Source organism: Talaromyces marneffei, chromosome 2, assembly GCF_009556855.1.
Source record: "Talaromyces marneffei chromosome 2, complete sequence".
NCBI classification, from domain to species: Eukaryota; Fungi; Ascomycota; class Eurotiomycetes; order Eurotiales; family Trichocomaceae; genus Talaromyces; species Talaromyces marneffei.
In genome coordinates, this window is record NC_072349.1 from 1,404,253 (window position 1) to 1,427,260 (window position 23,008).

Sequence of the window (23,008 nt, forward strand, 5' to 3'; positions counted from 1 at the left end):
ACTACATTACAAAATGTCGAGCAAAGTCCGGCCTCTTGAGAAGTTTGCCCAGGCTGCATCTCAATGCTCTGTTGAGGTATATCCTTATCTGAATTATTCGCCCATTTACATACTGATTTTGCTCAAAGGCTGCTGCATATGGAAAATGCGTCGTTGCCGACTATAACGCTGTCCAAAAGGACATGTGCGCTAAAGAGTTTATGCGACTCAAGGATTGCTTCTTGGTAAGGTCGTGCATCTGGGATGGAAAGAGAAAGATTTACTGACTAGAAACTAGGCGGCTTCAAAGAAGAAATGATCAAAGGAAAGATGTATAACTATGCATTCACTATCCAGCTAGAAGCGACGAACCCTATAGAATGCTATAGAATATTCTTTTTTTAGACGTGGGAATCGTACATGAAATGAGTTGGCCCGAGAAATTGATCATCACAGCTTGAGTAGTCTGAGCAAGAAGGTTGCTTTTTGAACTTCTTGCTCCTCTTCCACGATGAGACCTGGCTCCTCTTCCTTGGGGATTTCCCCGGCCACCTTAGTAATGACATGGTGATCGATAGGTCTGCGCAACACTTTCTCAAAGGCCGCGGATTGGGTCTGGAATACCTTCGCCAAGCCGATGTCCTCGGGATCAGAAAGCACTTTGTACTCCATCTTGACATCATCTGTAGTCTGCAAGCCCGCCTTCTTACGTAGTCTTTGGACACGGCTGATAATCTCTCGTCCGATACCCTCGTCTGCCAGTTCGGGGTAGACATTGACATCCAAGATGGTAAGGACGTCGCTGTCAGAGTTTGTCTCCATATTCTGAGACGTCTCGTCTTCCTTGATACCACGCTTGACGACCAAGTCCTCTTCGGCGAGTTCGATGCCATCAACGACAATGCGTTTTTCGGCAACAAACCTCTTGACATCTTCGCTTGTCAATGAAGGCAAGGACTTCTTCACCTTTTGCGCGTCCTTCTTGAGCTTCTTGCCCAGTGTGGGCCAGTCTGCGGAGACACTGTATTGTACGTTGTACTTCTCTTCATCTGAGGACAGGATAAGATCCCGCACGTTGAGTTCCTCAACAATATAAGACTCAAGAGACTTGACATCGTCCAAGTATTGCTGATCCTGGTGAATGACAACGAGTGTCTTCAGGGGTGTCCTCAATGCCAGAGTACGGCGCTCACGGGAAACACGGCCCAGCTCAATGACTCTTTGCATTCTAGCCACACGTCTCTCGATAACTTCGTCAAAGAGCTCCTCGCGAACTTGAGGGTATGGCTGGAAGTGCACACTGCGATCGTCTTCCCCGCGTAGTGACTGCGGAATATGGGGGAGAAGGCGCAAGTAGATGGTGTCGGTGATGAAAGGAATGAATGGCGCAAGTCCGCGAACAAGGGTGTACAAGACCTCAAACAATGTGTTGAGCGCATGCTGTGTATCTTCAACACCATTCTCACCCTTCAGACGTCTTCGGTTGAATCTGATATACCAGTTCGTTGTGTTGTCAATGAGTTCAAGAAGTCTTGGAACCACAGTATACAAACGATAAGCAGACATTTCCTGGTTTACGAATTTGAGGAGACTCTGACAGCTGGCCAAAATCCATCGGTCCATGACATTGGTGTTGGTGACTTCCGCCTCGGGATCGAAAACATAGTCAATGTTCTCAATCTTCTTCAAAAGAGCAACCTGTCCTTCGAAGAACTTGTAGCTGTTCCACAATGGCAACAAAACTTTGGAAATAATCTCCTTCACACCTGCTTCTTTGAATCGGAGGGGCTCAGCTCGCACAACGGGAGAGTTGATAAGGTAGAGTCGTAGAGCATCGGAACCGTAACGATCCATGATCAAAGTTGGATCGGGATAATTTTTCAATCGCTTAGACATCTTCTTACCATCTTCAGCCAACACGATTCCATTGACAATAACGTTCTGGTACGGCAACTTTCCAAAAAGATGACAACCCAGAACAGACAATGTATAAAACCAACCACGTGTTTGGTCTGTCTAAGAGTTAATATTGCGAAAATACTAAAGGGAGTAAAAAGACTTACCAAGACCCTCAGCAATGAATTGAGCAGGGAATGCGTTCTGGAACTCTTCTTGACGTTCGAACGGATAGTGGACTGCTGCATAAGGCATTGAACCACTCTCGAACCAACAATCAAAGACCTCGGGCACACGGCGCAACACGCCTTTGCCTTGCTTGCTTGGGATGGTGATGTGGTCGATTTTGTCACGATGGAGATCAGTCAATTCACCCTCGTAACCGCTAAGTTCTTTCAATTCCGCAACACTGCCAATGGCAACAACCTCCTTAAAGTCGTCACTGACCCAAAGAGGAATTGGGGTTCCCCAGTAACGGTTCCTAGCAATGTTCCAGTCCCTAGCATTTGAGATCCAGTTCGCGAATCGCTTTTCCTTGACGAAGGATGGGACCCAGTGGGAATCTTCAATGCCTTTGAGCATGGTTGGGATGACAGGTCCAACCTTGACGAACCAGGCTGGCACGGCTCGATAGATAAGAGGCGTGTCTGAGCGCCAGCAGAATGGGTAGCTGTGAGTAATCTGGCCGTCGACAATCAAGCGACCAATCCCCTTGAGGTGCTTGATAATAGCTCTGTCGGCAGCCTTGACATGCTGACCGACGAAATCACGGACTTCTGATGTGAAGTTACCAGTGGGATCCACAGGGTTGGGTGGTAGTCGTTTATCTGTAATAACTCCATGTTCTACAGCAACTCTGTAATCGTCCTCACCAAATGCAGGTGCTTGGTGGACAATACCGGTACCAGCATCGGAAGTGACATATCCATCGTTGCACACACGGAATCCAGTCTCTGTGAATTCATCGGCGAAGTAGTCGAAAAGTGGCTCATACTTCCACCCCTTCATAACAGATCCCTTAAACTTGTCAACGATCTTGAATTTGGCTTTCTTGGGGTCTTTATAGAGCGTGCGTAGTAGGCTCTCCATCAGAATATAGTGTTTTCCGGACGCTTCATCGAGAATCTTGATGTAATCGAATTCGGGGTTCACGCAGAGACCGGTGTTTGATGGAAGGGTCCAAGGCGTGGTTGTCCATGCCAACAGACACACATTCGGGTCCTCGACTAGGGGGAAGGCGACTACAACGGCCGGGTCGGTCACATCTTTATAGTTTTGAGAAGCCTCAAAGTTACTCAAAGGTGTATTGAGGGCTGTTGAGTACGGCATAACTCTGTATCCACGGTATACCATGTCCTTGTCCGCCAATTGCTTGAAGATCCACCAAACCGACTCCATGAAGGTAGCGTCGAGGGTACGATAGGGGTTGTCGAAATCAATCCAACGACCGAGTCTTTCGATAGTTTGTCGCCATTCTCCGGCGTATCTCATCACGATTGCTCGACATTCTGCGTTGTACTGGGCGATACCTAGTTTTTCGACGGCTTCAGACCCGGACATTCCGAGCTTCTTGTCGATTTCATGTTCGATTGGCACACCGTGTGTATCTATCTTTCGTGTTAGTAGAAATATCACGTCATATATAACAGGCGATATTACCCCAGCCGAATCTTCGCTCGCAGTAGTGACCGGTCATTGAAAAGTAACGAGGAATGATGTCCTAAATAGCCGCATCTCAGTTAGCACTTCAAACGAGGATCTGCTTGGTTTGAAGCACGTGCCTTGATGGTACTCGCGAGCAAGTGGCCATAATGGGGAAGACCGGTTGCGAAAGGAGGTCCATCGTAGAAAGCTGTAGTTATTGCGCTGTTAGCTATCCCTTCGCATTTGGCAGTCCTCGTGGGATAATCGCTTACTGTAAGGCTTCCGGCCGCGGGAGAGCTCAACCTGTCGGCGAAAGGCATCGATCTCCCTCCACCGCTTGAGGACGGCCTCCTCTTCAGCGGGAAAGTCAATGGACATGGCTGAAAGTATATCACAATTTTGTCACAGTCAATTCCTAGGAAGAGCCGTGTTTTGGGATACAAATAGAGGATCGAAAGGGAAGATGGCGGGGATGAGTCACCCCGCCGCACTTTTTTTACAAGCACTTTTTGTGCCGCAATCATAATTGGTCCGAGCGTCTTTAAGATTGTTAGCGCGATATGGATAGGTTACATATCAGAAATATATTTGTACATGGCAATAAATAGTATTGCGCACGATAGATCTCGTAATCTAGTCAGGACTTCGCTCTATGTACTCAATGGGTATCATCGCGACTTTTCAATCAGCATCTTCATCCTCGTCTTCATCCTCATCCTCATCCTCTGACACTTCTTCGCCAAGTTCTTTCAGACGTTGCTATCAAAACATTAGTCTTCATGTTCACGATGTGAACTCGAGGTAAGGCCTACCTTTTCTTGATTTCTCTTCGTTTCCAAATCCCCAAATACAATCAAAAGATCCTCCAATTCACTTTGAGCTTCTTTTCGAGCATTTTCGGCGTCCGTGGCCATGCTTTCTGCTCTTTGTGCAGCTTCCTTGGCCTCTGAAAGTTCTTTTTCGAATTCTTGCGCACGCTTTTCAGCTTCTGATGCTTGTTCAATAGCTTGCTTGAGCTGAGTCTCAAAGTCGACATATCTAGTTGAGTGCTCGTCTCGGATCTTCTGAAGCTCTTGTATATGATCGTTGCTAGCTTTGTCAAGGTTGCCTTCCAAATCAGATATAGATTTCTTGAGATCAGCCACTTCGTCTTCATGACGCTGACGTAATCTAGCGCTTTTCCGTTCGTAGTCTGCAGTGGTGTCTTTCAGCTGACTATCAATCGCTCGCAACTGTTCGTCATGCTGCTTGAGCAAGTCATTTCGTCCTTGTCTATGTTGATCTTCCAATTTCGACAGTTCCAAAGTATGATCCTTTTGCAGGTTCGTATTGCTCTGCTGGTGATGATCCTCCAATTTTGATAATTCCTGTTGGTGGTGCTCTTCTAGTTTTGACAGCTCCATCCTATGATTTTTCTGGAGGCTGTCATTCATGTCTTTGTAATATTCCTTCAGCCTCGAAATTTCTACTTCGTGATTCTTCTGCAAGCCCTCGTTAATGTTCTTAATGCGAGCCATCTCATGGCTTGTGGACTCCTTCGTTCGTCGATGATCCAATTGTTCTTGTTCCAGTTTCTGCTGCATGTTCAGTAAGTCTAGTTCCAATTTTTGTATAGTCTGGTTGTGTTGCTCCACTTGGGCCCGCAACGAGTCAACTAGTTCCCTAGAAATTCCCTTCTGAATACCATTGGTCATAACTGGGATTTCCATACCCGGCTCGCGGTCGATTGCGCGCAGGAAGTGGCTGAAATGATCTTTCAGGAACTCTATGAAGACTGCATCGAAGAAAATATCGGGAAGTGCTCCATCACGATCACCTCGGCCTGTGCGCGGTAGAACCTCGAAGTCTCGAACCAAAGGGTCCTCTCGAAGCTTGGTTATCTTGTCAATATACTGTTCTCTGCCAAGTCCACTGTTCAGTAAGTTATGGAGAGTCTCTCTGGGAATAGGAGAGTCCTTTGTAGAGAACTCATAAATAATACCCAACAAGACACACGCTAAACCAGGAACCAGGATATTGCCGGCACCACTCTGTTTTATCTCTCTGATCAACGACTGGACGATACTGCCCTCCCCTAAAAAGTCGTTCACTGCATCCGGATCTTCAAATAACCAACCACACAAAAGCATCAAATATGCGACGGAAACTCGGTCGTCATCGCCTCTCTGTAACCCTGTGATCAAGTTACTGGCTATCGTCTGGATGCATGTAACTACTTCCTCGCCTTTCTCTGCATTTCCTTCCGTAACTTTGAGCGCGAGGGCTTTGGCTTCTGGATCTTCGAATAATAAGTGGAACATTAAGACGGACGCCATCCAGCTGCCGTACGGATCAGCCCGTGTGCGCGACTCTAGAGTTTCTAGCAAAGTTGTCATGATGTTTGGTATCTGATCGTTTCCGCTCATATGACCGTCGATAGCACGGCCCAGGAAATGTAACCGAATGCCGTTGTGTTTCGCAAAGAAAGCTTGGATACATTCGCATGCTGCAAGTCGAGCTTCAAGTGCAAAAACGGGTGCCGGTTCCAGGGTCAGCTTGAGTAAGGCCTCAAGAACGTTGATCCGTACGGGTTCATTGGGCTTCGAAGTGCCATTCAACGTTGCTGTACCCACGGATTCGGTATTCCAGGATACATCGACATCTGCGAACTTCTCTTGCAGCGATGGATTTCCACGAATCAATCCCGCGCAGGTCTCCAAGGCCTACAAACAATTAGCAGACGTTCCTTATTAAGACGCAATGCAACATACTTTTGCAATAACAGGGACATCAAAGTCCTTGCCGAATGCAACAAGTAGCACTTTTTCCATGATTCCAGCTTGCCAGAAAGATGTTTGATTGGTCTTCAATATGCTGCCCTTGACAAGGAACAGCTGAATGATAGCTAGCAGTCCCCATAAATTTTTGTCTCGTCGAGCTACCAACCATGTTGGCAATTCTTCTTCCGGGTCTGGTGGGTTTGTCACATCCGTAAGTAGAGCTACAAGTTTCTTGACACATCCTGTTTCTCTGAAGTAGGTTTGGTTTGAGACATTGAGTCGAAGTAGGTTTGCCAAGAGAGAGAGGCAATCCACTACCACCTCGGATCCGTGTGATAAGAATCCTTCCGCTTCAATGAGGTCGAAGACACGGTCAAAGGCATTTTCGAATGCAACCAGTTTTTGTAACTCGGCCGACGAAGGAGTGAGAGCAATGAGGAGAACAAGAGCCTCTACATGAGAGCACCAGTATCAGATCCATTTATTCGTGAGAACTTGAATTCCGGGACTTACCATTTCGAACAGGTTCTCGAGCATCCGATAACACACCAACCAATCTGGAGATGCCTAGCGGAGCGGTAAAGATGCACTCCTGGGTTCGATCGGGTCTCGCTGCACAGATGGCCGAGATTAATTGCAAAGAATAAAGTCGGGAGTAAAATTCCTTGGTTTCGAGGAGGTCCAGCAGAGCCGTTATATTATCTTGACGCTTCCATGTCGTTAAATACATTTCCAACCATATATAGCAGGTGTCTTTACCTGGGTGAATTCATCTGCAAGCCATAGTACAATCTCTTCTGAAGCTTCAGGCTGTGAAGGAAATCAGCTTCTTGGTACTTAAGGCCATTCCTTAAGCTGTCTTCAGGGCACTAACGCTGTTCTCATCAGGTGAGAATAACATCAACAATGTCTCCAACACCACTTTCAAAGTGTCCACATCTTCTGCATCTTTCCGAACGCTGCCAATTAGGTCTCGAAGTGACCCAGAAGCTACACTCGCGGGGTAATTTTTCGCAAAACTCCGTAGTCCAAGTATTGCTGCTCGACGGTCCTCCAGTAGTGTTGCGCTTTGTAGTCTATTCGATAGTACACTGATTGCATCAGTGGCCGTCTGCTTCGCCGGCGCTTGCGATTCGAGTATCCGAAACATGTCGATCAATTATCATGGTCAGTAGACCATTTCCTGTAATCAAGGCATCTGGGAGCTATCCAATGTGAATCGTCTGGTCTTGTTGATAGTGTTAACCAAACGTTTAGTTAGAGGCCAGGTATTAGTGCATGTCGCCTCGCTGGCAGGCTGGCAGCTGCCTGTTTGAGCTTTCCCCGATCAAGACTAGCCCACTTTAGCTCTCTAAATCGGAAGGAGCAAACCTGGATAAGCCGGAAAAACATTGCACCGAAACGGCAGTGCATAATTAATTCCAATCGCGACTCGACAGAATAGATTTTGATCCGTACGCAGCAGATTCGGCGCTCAAGCTGAATTTCATTTTCTGTGTATCTGGTTTATTCTCTCGCTGTATCTCTCTCTGTGAGTGTCCGACTTGAGTTGATGCAAGCTCAGGAATTACTTGCAGTTGTTCTGGGACGTCCTGGTGACAGCCATTCATTCTTGTTCTTGCGCTATTAACGATAGATGGATTGCGAACATTGAAGATTTCCAACTACACACGACAATTACAGTATCTGCTAGAAATAACCATCATGGGTGTTCCGGCTCTTTTCCGTTGGCTCTCCAACAAATACCCAAAAATCATCTCTCCCGTCATAGAGGAGCAACCATACGAAGTCAATGGCGAAGTGATTCCCGTTGATACGACCAAGCCAAATCCCAATGGCGAGGAAACGGACAACTTGTACCTGGATATGAATGGTATTGTCCATCCGTGTACACATCCCGAGGGCAAGCCCCCGCCAGCAAACGAGCAGGAGATGATGCTGGAGATCTTTCGTTACACCGATCGAGTGGTGAACATGGTTCGCCCGAGGAAGCTTTTGATGATCGCAGTTGGTAAGACATGACTCTTTATTTTGGTGCGGCGTTACCTTACCTTCGCTATGTGCTAATCACGTACTGTGTTCCAGATGGTGTCGCACCCCGTGCGAAGATGAACCAACAACGCTCTCGACGATTCCGCTCTGCGCAAGAAGCTAGGGAGAACGATCAAAAAAAGGAAGAATTTCAAAAACTGCTGGTCAAACAAAATGCTGCTAAGGGAATTGATCCGGACAAAGATATCAAGGAACAGGTCATTCAGAAAACATGGGATAGGTGAGTCGGGTGCGAGGAACGGAGATCAGGGCAGTGCTAACAAATGTATTCTCCCAGTAATGTGATTACTCCCGGTACTCCGTTCATGGATATCCTCTCCGCATCTCTACGTTACTGGATTTCTTACAAGCTGAACACCGACCCCGCATGGGAAAAGGTACGTTTTCGAGTCCTACGCTGCTATCGATTATTTAGTTAACCATTGTCAAGATGAAAATCATCATTAGTGATGCCACCGTTCCCGGAGAGGGCGAACACAAGGTTATGAATTTTATTCGGTCTCAACGACAGGATCCCAGTCACGATCCGAATACTCGCCACGTCCTGTATGGATTGGATGCAGACTTGATTATGCTTGGTCTTGCAACTCATGAACCACATTTCCGAGTTCTGCGTGAAGACGTTTTCTTTCAGGAGTCGAGGCCCAGAACATGCCGCCTTTGTGGCCAACCTGGTCATAAAGCCGAGGAATGTAGAGGCGAGGCCAAAGAGAAGAATGGCGAGTTCGATGAGAAACAGAAAGCTGCGCCTCTGAAGCCTTTCATCTGGCTAAACGTTTCCGTGCTTAGGGAGTATCTTGCTGTTGAGCTCCAAGTTCCCCAGCAGCGATTCCCGTTTGACTTGGAACGAGCCCTGGATGATTGGGTGTTCATGTGTTTCTTCGTCGGAAACGATTTCTTGCCCCATCTTCCTTCTCTGGATATTAAGGAAAATGCAATTGACCTGTTGATTTCTATTTGGAGAGAAAACATTCCACTCATGGACGATTATGTCACGAAGGACGGTATTGTCAACTTCAACCACGCCCAACTCATCCTGAATGGCCTGGGTAAGCAAGAAGATGGAATTTTCAGAAGAAGAAGACAAGCGGAAGAAAGAAAGGCTGCCAATGAACAGCGTAGGAAGGAAGAAGAAAAAGCACGCAATGCAGAACGATCACAGAAGCGCCGGAGAAGCTCGCCAGATTATACAGCCGGGGAGGCAGGTCTCTCTGCTCCACCAGCCAAAGGTCGGAAGTCAGGAGAGGGTTTCATCGCGTCAACAGAAGTGACATTAATCACTCCAAGCCGAGGACACCTCGACAAAGAGACAAGGCAATTGACACACAGCATGGTTGTTAATCGATCGGCCATTTACAAAGCTAATGAGGCGAACAAGAGTGCTGCTGCTGCGTTGAAAAGCCAGTTACTGAAAGGAAAAGTGCCAACCAATGCTGAAACTGAGACTACCAATAGTGAGATCCCAAGTGGAGAAGAGGAATCATTGGAAACTTCGCCGTCCGTTTTGGGCAAGAGAAAGGTCGAGGATCTAACTGATGCGGATAATGGGACACCCGGCAGAGACTCGCCAGTAGCAGCTGGACCCGCAAAGCCGTCAGATGAGTTACCTCCAGACACAGTACGGTTATGGGAGTCTGGGTATACCGAAAGGTACTACGAACAAAAGTTCCATGTCGATCCTAGTAATGTCGAGTTCCGCTATCAGGTTGCAAGATCATATGCCGAAGGTCTGCAATGGGTCCTTCTCTACTACATGCAAGGATGTCCTTCTTGGACCTGGTACTACCCGTACCATTATGCACCTTTTGCTGCAGACTTTGTTGATATTGGTAGTATGAAACCAAGCTTTGAGAAAGGCAAACCGTTTCGGCCTTTTGAACAACTGATGGGAGTTCTACCAGCATCGTCAAATCATGCTATTCCGGAAATTTTCCATGATTTGATGTCGGATCCGAACAGCGAGATCATCGATTTCTATCCGGAAGATTTCCCCGTCGATCTGAACGGCAAGAAATTTGCATGGCAAGGAGTTGTTTTACTTCCATTCATCGATGAAACTAGACTACTCGCTGCAATGGAGAAGAAATACCCATTGTTGAGTGCAGATGAGCACGCCCGTAACACAGTTGGTACTGATGTTCTCCTAATTTCCGACCAACATCCGTTGTATCAGGAACTTGCAGCAAATTTCTACAGTAAAAAGCAGAGCACATCGAAGTTCGCTCTGGACATGCGTGTTAGTGAAGGATTGGCAGGGAAGGTAGAACGGGACGACAATCACATTCCTCACAGCTCTCTTGACCCTCCTTATGATGTTGATATGCCATCTCTAGATGAGAACAGGTCTATGATGTACGCGATGCTCTATATTTTCATCATGAATGTTCCAGATTATCCGATGCTAACGTTTCTTATAGGGTCAACTACGAGATTCCAAAGTCAACCCATCTACACAAATCCATGCTCCTTCGGGGAGTGCGATTTGCACCTCCAGCCCTAGATCAAGGAGATATCTCTGCTGTTCGAAATAAATCTCGATTCAACGGACGGGGAGGTTTCAGGCCCAACAATGGTGGCGGCAGAGGCGGTAATCAATACAACCAGTACAACGCTCCAAGGCCAGGCATGAACGACCGAGCGAACCCATTTGCAGCGCATTTGGACCCATCCTTTGTCCCTCCGCCTCAGGGCGGAGCTAGTGGATGGGCTCCTCCTGCAGGTGGTTCTGGTTACTCTCGCGGCCCTCCACCTCCCCCACGCGGTGGCAGTCATGGTTATCAGAACCAGCCACAGGGCTACAATCAGTCCGGTTACTATGGTCAAGACAACAGCTACCAGCGTGGTCAGAATCAGTATAACTACTCGGCTCCTCCTGCGGACTATAACCAGCAAGGATATTACAATGCGCAACGAGGCGGTGGCGGTAATCGAGGAGACTCAAGAGGCTACAACAACAACAGAGGTGGCTACCAATCTCAGAGCCGTGGCGGGTACAACTCTAGGCGTAGCGATGGCTACGATCGATACTAGTTCTGTTGTTTATGCATGTAAAGTGTACAATTGTGTGGTGTCTCAATGAAGGCAAAGTACCTGTGCATTTAGCTTAGAGCTAGAACATCTGTATGATACCCAAATTGAGCTGGACTCGCAAACACGCTACCGTTATCTTCATTCCTAAATATCACTTCTGTTCCATGTTCTTAAAAGTCTTTGTATGATTTGCAATTAGGTCAATAATATCGCACGGTATTCTGTTTAATTCCCGATGGTAACCCTACCTACTATGTACAGATAATCCTGACTCGCCCTAAAGAGGCTCTGGTGTATGCGGGCACTAGGGCACATGATTGGTCAGTCCATACAGGGGCGATATCGGAGCTCTGAGTACTACTTCGTACAGAGACTCTATGAAGCTCACGACTTGACCACAACAATATACGAAAATAGAAGACATCTGGCATAGCCAACACATAAAGCCCCATAGTGCCAGTCACTGTTGTAATAAAATAATAGAAAAACACTACTAGAATCATAGTCGATAAGGGCTACACGATCGAATGAGCAATTGGAAACTCACACTGTGGGGGCAGATGCAAGCACGGGCTCCGTTGACAGGGCGCTATGCCCGTTTCAATTACTAACACAAAAATTCCTGGGGTGCACAGCGAACCTCTCCAGTGACTCATACAAAAAGACAAGAAAGACCTCATCATCTATTGAGGTACACTGACATTTTATTACTCTGTCCAAGCATTGGGTTTGTCAATTTGTGGATAGACAAGACGAATACGCAAAGTCAGCGCGACACCTGCCTGCAATTGCGATTTCGAAAGGTCGGTGTATACCCGCTGGGACATTCATAGAAGGCGAAATGGCCATTGACTCACAGACACAGACTCTCCGCCATGAATTGAGACCCTCCGAAATCATCATTGAATTCTGTCATACTACACAAACGTTCATACAACACAATGGCAGAACCGACCAAGATCTCGATTTTAGGGCGGGAGAGCATCGTTGCGGAATATGGCATCTGGGGAACATACATTGTCCAAGACCTGTTGACCAATCTTCCCTCGACTACATATGTCCTCGTCACGGATACCAATCTCGGCTCTATATATCGTGAAAAGTTCGCAAAAGTCTTCAATGAAGCCGCTGCGGCATTGTCGCCGGCTCCTCGTCTCCTCACCAAAGAAATCCCCCCCGGAGAAAACTCCAAGTCCCGCCAAGGAAAAGCCGATATCGAGGATTGGATGCTTCAACAGACATGTGGTCGAGACACTGTTATTATTGCTTTGGGCGGTGGTGTGATTGGAGATTTGCTCGGTTTCGTCGCCTCAACCTACATGCGGGGTATCAGATTCGTCCAGGTTCCTACGACCTTGTTGGCGATGGTTGACTCTTCTATCGGAGGAAAGACTGCGATTGACACTCCTTTGGGCAAGAACCTGATTGGCGCGATCTGGCAACCTCATCGAATCTACATTGACATTGACTTTATCGACACCCTTCCCGAAAGAGAATTCATCAACGGTATGGCAGAAGTCATCAAAACTGCAGCGATTTCTGACGAAAAGGAGTTTGCCGCTTTGGAGCAGCATGCCGATGCAATTTTGAAAGCTGCTCGTAGCAAGGCTGGAAAGGGACGGTTCGATTCGGTGCGACAAGTCTTGAAGGATCGCATTGTCGCCTCAGCACGACACAAGGCGTATGTGGTGACCGCAGACGAGCGAGAAGGCGGATTGCGCAATCTCCTCAATTTGGGTCATTCGATTGGGCATGCGATCGAAGCAATTCTGTCACCTCAAGTCCTCCATGGTGAATGCGTTGCTATCGGTATGGTCAAGGAGTTGGAACTCGCACGATACCTCGGAATCCTTAAGCCTATCGCCGTTTCCCGAATGGTCAAATGCCTTTCTAAATATGGTCTGCCTACATCTCTGAAAGACGCGCGCGTGAGGAAACACACTGCTGGCAAGCACTGCTCTTTGGAGCAGCTGATGGCCAACATGGCCTTGGATAAGAAGAACGACGGTCCCAAGAAAAAGGTTGTCCTGCTATCAGCCATCGGAAAAACCTACGAGCCAAAGGCCAGTGTCGTTTCGAACGAAGACATCAGGGTTGTCCTCGCACCCAGCATTGAAGTAATCCCCGGTGTGCCCAAAAACCTTAATGTCGTTTGTGCCCCTCCCGGCTCAAAGAGTATCTCCAACAGAGCTCTTGTCCTTGCAGCTCTCGGTTCGGGAACAGTTCGAGTCAAGAACTTACTTCACTCGGACGACACAGAGGTCATGCTTAACGCTCTAGAGCGCCTTGGTGCCGCGACTTTTGCCTGGGAAGATGAAGGAGAGGTGCTCGTTGTGAATGGCAACGGTGGCAAGATGCAGGCCAGTCCTACAGAGTTATACTTGGGTAACGCCGGTACAGCCTCGAGATTCCTTACATCGGTTGCAACGCTCTCCGGTAAAGGATCTGTTGATTACAACATTCTCACCGGAAACAACCGTATGAAGCAGAGACCTATTGGTGACTTGGTCGATGCTCTTACTGTCAATGGTGCTCAAGTTGAGTACTTGGAGAAGGCTGGCAGTTTGCCATTGAAGATTGCTGCGTCGGGTGGATTCAAAGGTGGTCGTATTAACCTCGCTGCCAAGGTTTCATCCCAATATGTTTCTTCACTTTTGATGTGCGCGCCTTACGCGAAGGAGCCGGTCACCCTGAAACTAGTTGGAGGCAAGCCAATTTCCCTGTCCTACATTGAAATGACCACGGCTATGATGCGATCGTTTGGAATTGATGTGCAGAAGTCAACAACCGAGGAATGGACCTACCACATCCCACAAGGCTCTTACACCAACCCCCCAGAATACGTTATTGAAAGTGATGCTAGTTCTGCAACCTACCCTCTGGCAATTGCTGCGGTCACCGGCACAACCTGCACTGTCCCCAACATTGGTTCAGCTAGTTTACAAGGTGATGCCCGCTTTGCCGTGGAGGTATTGAGACCGATGGGATGCAATGTCGAGCAGACTGCTACTTCTACTACAGTCACAGGTCCAGCAGATGGCGTTTTGCGCCCGCTGCCAAATGTTGATATGGAACCAATGACAGATGCGTTCTTGGGTGCTTCCGTTCTTGCTGCAATTGCACAAGGCAAGGGAGGAAACAATACAACCAGGATTTATGGTATTGCCAATCAGCGAGTCAAGGAATGCAACCGTATCGAGGCTATGAGGGTTGAATTGGCCAAATTTGGCGTTGTATGTCGCGAGCATCCTGATGGCCTTGAGATTGATGGTATTAATCGGTCTTCTCTTCGACATCCCGCTGGCGGCGTTTTCTGCTATGACGACCACCGTGTCGCATTCAGCTTCAGCATTTTGTCGCTAGTAGCTCCCACGTCTACGCTCATTCTTGAAAAGGAATGTGTCGGTAAGACATGGCCAACATACTGGGACGCTCTGAAACAGAAATTCGGAGTGCAACTCGAAGGCAAGGAACTCGCTGAGAGTGAAGTTACGCATGGATCCGCTGATCGATCAAATGCATCCATCATCATCATCGGTATGCGTGGAGCAGGAAAGACGACAACTGGTCGCTGGGCTGCAAAAGCACTCAACCGGAAATTCATTGATCTGGATGTTGAGCTGGAGCAGACTGAGGGCAAGACTATTCCAGATCTCATCAAGGAACGTGGTTGGCAGGGATTCCGCGATGCTGAGCTTTCACTATTCAAGCGTGCATTGGCTGAGCGACCTACTGGTCATGTTTTTGCCTGCGGTGGTGGTATTGTTGAAATTGCGGAAGCAAGAAAAATCCTTGTTGACTACCACAAGAACAAGGGTAACGTTCTTTTGGTCATGAGAGATATCAAAAAGGTCATGGAATTCTTGAACATCGACAAGACCAGACCCGCTTATATTGAAGACATGATGAGTGTGTGGCTACGACGCCAGCCTTGGTATCAGGAATGCAGCAACGTTCAATACTACAGCAGGCATAGCAGCTCCCCAGAGCTTGCACTTGCCATGGATGACTTTGGGCGGTTCATTCAGTTCGTATCTGGCCAGACTGATTATCTGGCTGCCATTAGAAAGAAACACCTTTCTTTCTTTGTGTCTCTTACTTTGCCAGATTTGCGCGAGAGTGGTGATTTACTTCGCACAGTTGCTTCTGGTTCAGATGCTGTGGAGCTACGCGTTGATTTACTCAAGGATCCATCATCAGACAGCGTAATTCCTTCAGCAGAGTATGTGGCTGAGCAGATCTCATTCTACCGCAGTCGGGTTTCCCTTCCTATTGTCTTCACGATACGTACAGTCAGCCAGGGAGGTAAATTCCCTGATGACGCACACGATGCTGCCTTGGAGTTGATCATGCTCGCTATCCGCAGTGGATGCGAGTTTATCGATCTTGAGATTACATTCCCAGAAGACCTGCTACGAAAAGTGACTGAATCCAAGGCTCATGCTAAGATTATTGCGTCTCATCATGACCCACGAGGAAAGTTGAATTGGGCCAATGGATCCTGGATTCAGTACTACAACAAAGCCCTACAGTACGGAGACATTATCAAGTTAGTGGGCGTGGCAGAAACCCTCAAGGACAACACATCGCTGAAAGACTTCAAAGACTGGGCTGAACAGGCTCATCCGGATGTGCCTGTCATCGCCATCAACATGGGTGACAAGGGACAACTCAGTCGCATGCTCAACGGTTTTTTGACTCCTGTCAGCCACCCTGCTCTTCCATTCAAGGCTGCACCCGGACAACTGTCAGCTGCCGAAATCCGTAGAGGATTGTCAATTATGGGTGAAATCCCAGCCAAGAAATTTGCGGTCCTCGGAAAACCTGTCTCAGCCTCCCGGTCACCTCCAATGCACAACACGCTCTTCGAGCAGAATGGATTGCCGCATGTATACACCCGATTGGAGACTGACAAAGCACAGGATGTGAAGGAATTCATTCGCTCTCCCGATTTCGGAGGTGCATCAGTCACAATCCCACTCAAGCTGGACATCATCCCACTCATCGACGAGATCCTGAACGAAGCCGAGATCATCGGTGCAGTCAACACCATCATCCCCGTCGAGGGCAAAGACGGCAGCACTCGCCTGGTTGGTCGCAACACCGACTGGTCTGGCATTGTACGATGTCTCCGCGAGGCCGGTGCACACAGCAACGAAGGCAAATCCAGTGCTCTAGTGATCGGCGGCGGAGGCACTGCCCGCGCCGCAATCTACGCTCTGCATCACATGGGCTTTTCAACCATTTACGTCCTCGGCCGTTCACCTGAAAAGATTCAAAACATGGCCTCTACCTTCCCGACAGGCTTCGACATTCGCGTCCTAGAACATGCCAATGATGTTGAAAGCATCCCCCGTGTCGCAGTAGGCACCATTCCGGGTGACAAGCCCATTGAGTCAAATATACGCGAAATCCTCTGCACCATTTTCCAGCGCAGCGGTAGTGCCGGTGACGAATCGGGTGTTCTGCTAGAAATGGCATACAAGCCATCGGTGACTCCGTTGATACAGTTGGCGTCTGATTATGGATGGACTACCATTCCAGGACTAGAAGCTCTTGTCGGGCAGGGAGTGTACCAGTTTGAGTACTGGACGGGGATTACGCCGGTTTACGAGGTTGCCAGAGTAAGTCTCTTTTTTTTTATCTTATTGATGACCGACTTTGCTAACGTGTGGTGTAGAATGCGGTCCTCGGTACGAATGAGACCAAGTAACCGTTTACTGTCAATCAATCTTTAAAAGCTTTGTCATATCATTGGATAGTTATAGCGATGACAAATATCAATAAGCTGCAGTTACAATTTCACTTCCTGGCCAAAACATCGTACTTACTGTATTGTATATTGTGCCTACGTCTTGATGCAGCCCCGCGGCAACGTCTTACCTTGACCTTGGCCTGAATATCACATGTTACCCAATGAAGAAACATTAAATTCATCTGCCTAAGTCAAAAAGTTTACGTAGTGATCTCCCGTCTGTCCCAAGAAGTTCTATTGCACAGCCACACCTTAATTTAGTACGTGTCGATCCACCCGGCCTCTTCTCGGCCGCCCTCCAATCGACCGACGTACGTATCGTTTCACCCGTTCGGGACTGACTGAACTCGGGCGATATGGGCAATGGCATTCACTTTCCCCGACGTCTCTCGTACGATAGACTCAGCAATAGAATATTCGGGTCAGGCAGAGAAAGCACACAATCCGGTCCCTCCCGATTCGTTTCCACAGTGCACGTAGAATAGGTAGCGGGGTTGATTTGATCCGTAGTATCTATCTATCCGTATTCATTTGTGGTATGTGCACCCTGTGGGCGGCGGATGGCGGATAGAATGGAGAACATATAGCCGGGTATCGTGTGGAGTTTGTTGGATATAAATTTCCATGTCTCGTAACATCCGTATTTCAATACACACACCCCTCCGGTATCGTATCTATCCAAAAGTGTAGGGCACTGGACAATAGAGGATAGAATGAGGCAGAAAGGCACCGATCTACTTGCCGCGAAAACACACACCAATCATACGACTATGATCTATGCATACATCGTACGTACTTGAAGGTTTACTATTAGTTAGCCAAGGTGTCAAATTTTGAATTATGGCTTGTTTAGGTGCGTCCAATGTTCCCCACCAATTCATTAACTACGACTCTAGTTTCTGGAAGGATCGGATGGGTTCTTGCATCCTCTAGGTATTGAGCAAAGACGTCTTAGAATGTAGAATCCTTCCACACTCTTCGATCAAGTCCGGACACAGTTCAGAGTAATAACATTCATGATCTCAATCTCCCATCTCAATTGAATGTAAATGACACAGAGACTTCTCTGTGGATCAAGTGGGCCATTAAGTGGGTAAAGCATACGGATACTATCGTATGCACGGATTTCCCGTTCGCCGATCCCTTTGTGGACCCGCAGCCAGTTCTTATCAGTAGGGAGATATGTATAGTAACGAACTACAAGGGAGACAGAGAGTCAGTGAAGGAGTAATGTACAAGGTAAGTAAGTAATCAATGACAAATACATTCTCTCTTTAGTTAACCAATACTACGTATGTATTTGATTATTCTATCAATCGGGCAATCAACTTACGATAAACTGATGATACTGTGTCCATGTACAAAAATAGAAATGAAACTCCCAACCCAACCCCCTGCCCTCCAAAGCCACAAGATACACCAAATTTCTTAAGATCAAATGAAACAGTAACGCAATTGACGGTTGGTGGTTGGCTAATAAGATCGGCGAGATACCGACCAATTCGTGGCTTTTGTTATCTCTACTAAAGGCAATTGGCCCCTATGGCTAGTGGTGGAGGTGTAAGACATGCATGTATCGACAGGGCTTCAAGTCTATGCTATGCTACAGTGGAAGGAGAGATCTACAGTTACCTTACAATGAACTAACTATTCTCGAAAGTTGATGTATATGAAGAAAGTAAAAGTACAATCTTTCTTTCTATCTATCAGTTGGTCATCATCAAATCATATAATACAAATATTTTGTACAAGACAACAAACGAAAAAGCACCACCTTTTTTTGTCCTTATGTACCATCCCAATATTAACACACCATCCAATGCAATAAGTAATAAGAATGCAGTATGAGCCAAAAAAAAAAATATAGTCGTAACATAAACATAAACATAACTCAGTCGTAGCACACATCCCATCATTCCGATGCTAAAAGAAAAAAGAAAAGAAAAGGGAAAAAAACGCTGTCGAAAACGGATCAATACAGAACAAGACGTGATCGGGTCATGACATAACAGTCTAGTTATTATGAACAATGTAAGAAGTAATAGACAGAAAAGAAAAGAATGAGGTCAATAGACTCGAAGAGGAAGTCAAAAAAATGAGTCGAGTCGTAGCCGATGACGTCAACGGCTTTCTGGGTGATGCTTAGGTAAGAATCGGCCTGCCGATCCGAAGCTGCTATGGCTCCTTACTCGATGCGGTAAGCGCCTATGACGTCAGTGGAGGGAAGCCCCTCCGTCATCATTGCCCGATCTTTCAGGCAAAATGACTGACTATGTGGAATTGCTTCCTGTCGAAGGGAAGGCTAATGTCCCTTGCGCCGTTGCTTCCCCGGCCAATCCACTTCAGGATGCACCACTCGCATATGTCGAGTAAGTGCATCGTTGCGCGAAAAGGTCTTTTCTTCTGTGCACAAATGACACCGCACTTTCTGCTTGCGCGCATTGTGGATTGTGTCCTCATGCCGTGTCAAATCATATGGCCGTGAGAAAATAGAGTTGCATGGCTTGCCCGTAGACGGATTGATTCGTTCACATTTGTGGGGGCCAGCTTGCGAATTTCGTAGAGCCAATGATGGGTTGGTGTCTCCAGCCATCGTCTGCCGATGAGCTTCGCGCTTGTGTTTTTGTAGCTTCGCCGGTGTCTCAAACCGTAATGTACACCCGTGGTATGTGCATGTGTATGTACCCGAGTCTGATGAGGTGTCATTAGGCCGTTTGGATGGAGTTTCCATCATCCGGTCGCTATTCGTAGACTCCATCGAGGGTAGCGATGCAGGGAAGCCTGGGGTTTGCTGCAGCAGAGTATTGTTGGCATGGAGATTTTGTGTCGGTAATTGTGGTTGCATGAAATTGTTCATGGGTTGCTGTAAACCGGCAGCCTGAGTAGCGTATTGAGTCGGAAATGTTTCCATGGAGTTGTAGGCCAATGTAGGTTGGAAAGCGCTGGTGGCACTCTGTCGGCGAGAGGTCATATCGCTACCACCAAGAGTCATGTCGTTTGTAGGAAACAGCGATGGTAATCCATTAGCCAGGTCATCGGGACCTTCATTGTACTCCAGGAGAGCATCCTTGGGGGAAATAGTCTTGATCTCTCCTTCCTGCAACTGCAAAGCAGAGCCCAAACCCGAAGCAAGATGAGACTGTTGATGCTGGAAATCTGCAGCAAGAGGAGACCCTTGACGGAATGGCGATCGCTCCCTGTTCACCGAAGTGCCAGCTGGCGATTGAGAACGAGCTGATAGATGTCCCTGGTTGGCAGCGTTGAGTCGATCGGCAAACAAATTTCGGTATGGCGCACTACCCATATTGGTGTTGGCTTTCCGCATCTGCTGTGAAGACGCCGGGACGACATTCGTATTGTAGAGCTCATCTTGATAGATCTCAGAGATAGTTCGGTTGAGTTTCGGCACGCCCATCGACATGGAGGTTTGGTTATTAAAGTCTGGATTCGCATCGAACTGTAAGTAATCACCCATCCAGCGGTCAAAGTCAGGAGATCGGTCCTCACCATGGACTACCGCTTTTGATCCATCATCGAGCTCGTCATATGTAGTTTGAGGAGTCACCGGCGAGTTGTGGTGACTGAGGCTAGACACAGATGGGGGGAGGGAGTAGTGGAAGGAGGTATCGTCTTCGGCGGTCGGATGATTGTTGTTGTGATTGCTGCCGTGGCTGTGCTGTTCCATGACTGCTTGCCTCATTGCCTGTTCCGCGGCGGCAGTGTCGCCATTATGTGTCAAAGGGTCGTAGTTCTGAAATGCAGGAGCTAGAAACGAGTTCTGCACTGGCGTCTGCACAGGAGTAGGCAGCGACTTTTTGGGATTCGAATTTTGATATTGTCCGGCAAATGCTGTCGCTGTTTGTGGCGAATTCGATCCTGTCTTGCCGGAGGATCCCGAGGCTGCTCGCTTGTGTGCACCCTTTTGTGCGTGAGCTGGGCTGAGCAACTGGGAGTTGGTGTCGGTATCCCAGCTACCGTAGGTGTTGGTTGAGATACCAGACTGCGCCAACATGGGAGAATGTTGTGCCAAGTACTGAGGCGTAGAGTATTGAGCGTTGGGATACGGCGATGGCGCCGGTGGTGCAAGGTGGAATGCGGGATTGTAAGATGAGGCGACACTCATGGATGGTGCTTCAGACCAGCTGCCGTCAAAGATGGGAAAGTCTCCAGAGAAGTTCGTGACTGGAGAGCGATCCGACGAGAACGCCGGCGAGAAGGAGGAGAAGGCGGGAGATGAGCAGCCAGACGATGGTAGGAATTGCAGTTCAGGAGAGTTGAAAGGAGATTGTCGTTGGGATTGATATGTCTGCTGAGAAATGTCCTGGCCGTAGATGTTATTGACGAGAAGGTCAGGAGGAAGTTGGCCGTCTTGTAGGATGTCCAGGTCGGCGGTGTTGTTGATGGGATACGGCCACTGAGCGTGAGTGATGAGGTCCTTATTACGTACGGTAGGGTAGAGGAGCATAGTTCGGTATGAGAGGAAAAGTGGAGTAAGGTAAGTTCTCTTAGGGCGGAAGAGGCTTGCCACCCGGGGGGGGGACGTCGATTATATAGTCGCACTGGTGGGAAGGTTTTCCTAAAGCTTGGAAACTGATCCGCGGTTTACAAATCAGTGTGCCAAACTTTTTTGATGGATTCTGGGTTTTCTTTGGCTGGACAAACTTACTGTGGCCGTGCACTTTCGATGCGGAATTGTTTTGACTTTTTCCAGATCACGAGTTGGGTTGCGGTGCGATTACTAGTACACCATCGAAGGAGGTGGAAGCTTTCCGAGGGGGGATGGATGGATCGGGAGTAGTTCCAGACAGTTGATCAGACAGTCAGTTTAACTCGGATATGAGTCAGCGGAAATAGGCAGATGTCTGATGTGTGTGTCGTATATAGTTTGCAGTCGTTCCGGTATGACGCGGGAGTCTAGTGTAGTTTGGAGTGTTGTTGATAATAGTGGATGGTGATGAGTAATGTTGGATAAAATATTTGATGATCAGTAATAAAATTCTACTCTACAAACGGGGCACTTCATTGTTATTATAAACTCTGAAAGAATTTTCATGTCTTACTATGCATGGACGATAATAGTAACCATAGTATGACGTTTGAACTATTTTAGAGATGGATGGGTGACAGACCCTGGGCTCATAATGCAGCAAAGCTAAGCCCAGGACCCACTATCGTTTGCTCATCGGTCATTCCCGTGTATGGTTTCGCTCCACGGCGTATCATTACGGTTTCTGTACGAGGCATTACAGAAGGTACTAGAATGCGGGCGCTGATTGGGTGAGACATCCCTGGCAGCATTTCCGCTTTCGCCCGCCAACCAGCGCTGTCCACGACCGCTGCTACCCAGTGCTCGGGCATCAGCCACAGGTTGTCAGCCACTCTTTGATGAGCAACGACCAACCCCGACCGAACGCCGACCTCTTTTGAGTTTATGCCATTGGCACTCGGCTCCGGCAACGAAAGAGAATTTTTCTTCAGTCTTCTAGTTACATACTCCGTAGTTCACCCCAAAACGGGAGAATATGCATTTGTGGCTTGACGTTTCCTCTGTCCCAAAAGACCGGGAGCCTATCAGCAACTGAAATCTGCCTACTCAGCCACAATATGGCGCACCGATCAGCCATCAGATCTAGGGCCCTCGTTTATCGACCTTTGTGCATCAACGTTAAAAATTTTTCACCTGTTCCTAGCATGCTGATTTGCGACTGACGATCTATCAAGGCAACAGAATTCTTTCCACGTTGTCTTCCTCATCCTCGTAGATCGAACAACACACTATCAGCTGACCCTGGTACGGATATCGCCGCCTTGATGCCAAGTTATCTCCAAATGCTTTAGGCAGGGACTTGGTTTCAACTAGTGGTGTGACTCAGACAACTCATGCCCAGACCCT

General features: G+C 47.8%; 5 protein-coding genes across 5 annotated transcripts; 2 read left to right on the top strand and 3 right to left on the bottom strand.

Annotated features, from left to right (window-relative positions):
• Positions 1-429: 429 nt before the first annotated feature.
• EYB26_002866 (uncharacterized protein) lies at positions 430-3,897 on the bottom strand (the record flags this gene model as incomplete). The annotated part of the gene is made up of 5 exons (XM_054262170.1): positions 430-1,991; positions 2,043-3,482; positions 3,535-3,595; positions 3,657-3,727; positions 3,792-3,897. 5 exons carry the CDS (start codon positions 3,895-3,897, stop codon positions 430-432), a joined length of 3,240 nt encoding a protein of 1,079 aa, XP_054118145.1.
• A 303-nt stretch (positions 3,898-4,200) lies between these two features.
• EYB26_002867 (uncharacterized protein) lies at positions 4,201-7,428 on the bottom strand (the record flags this gene model as incomplete). The annotated part of the gene is made up of 6 exons (XM_054262171.1): positions 4,201-4,278; positions 4,332-6,221; positions 6,270-6,730; positions 6,792-6,987; positions 7,038-7,088; positions 7,153-7,428. 6 exons carry the CDS (start codon positions 7,426-7,428, stop codon positions 4,201-4,203), a joined length of 2,952 nt encoding a protein of 983 aa, XP_054118146.1.
• Positions 7,429-7,982: 554 nt separating this feature from the next.
• On the top strand, positions 7,983-11,360 carry EYB26_002868 (uncharacterized protein; the record flags this gene model as incomplete). Its single annotated transcript, XM_054262172.1, has 5 exons — positions 7,983-8,289; positions 8,364-8,550; positions 8,608-8,707; positions 8,761-10,682; positions 10,748-11,360. 5 exons carry the CDS (start codon positions 7,983-7,985, stop codon positions 11,358-11,360), a joined length of 3,129 nt encoding a protein of 1,042 aa, XP_054118147.1.
• A 941-nt stretch (positions 11,361-12,301) lies between these two features.
• On the top strand, positions 12,302-17,073 carry EYB26_002869 (uncharacterized protein; the record flags this gene model as incomplete). The annotated part of the gene is made up of 2 exons (XM_054262173.1): positions 12,302-16,984; positions 17,041-17,073. 2 exons carry the CDS (start codon positions 12,302-12,304, stop codon positions 17,071-17,073), a joined length of 4,716 nt encoding a protein of 1,571 aa, XP_054118148.1.
• Positions 17,074-19,417: 2,344 nt separating this feature from the next.
• Positions 19,418-21,580, bottom strand: EYB26_002870 (uncharacterized protein; the record flags this gene model as incomplete). Its single annotated transcript, XM_054262174.1, has 2 exons — positions 19,418-20,556; positions 20,623-21,580. 2 exons carry the CDS (start codon positions 21,578-21,580, stop codon positions 19,418-19,420), a joined length of 2,097 nt encoding a protein of 698 aa, XP_054118149.1.
• Between the last annotated feature and the right edge of the window lie 1,428 nt (positions 21,581-23,008).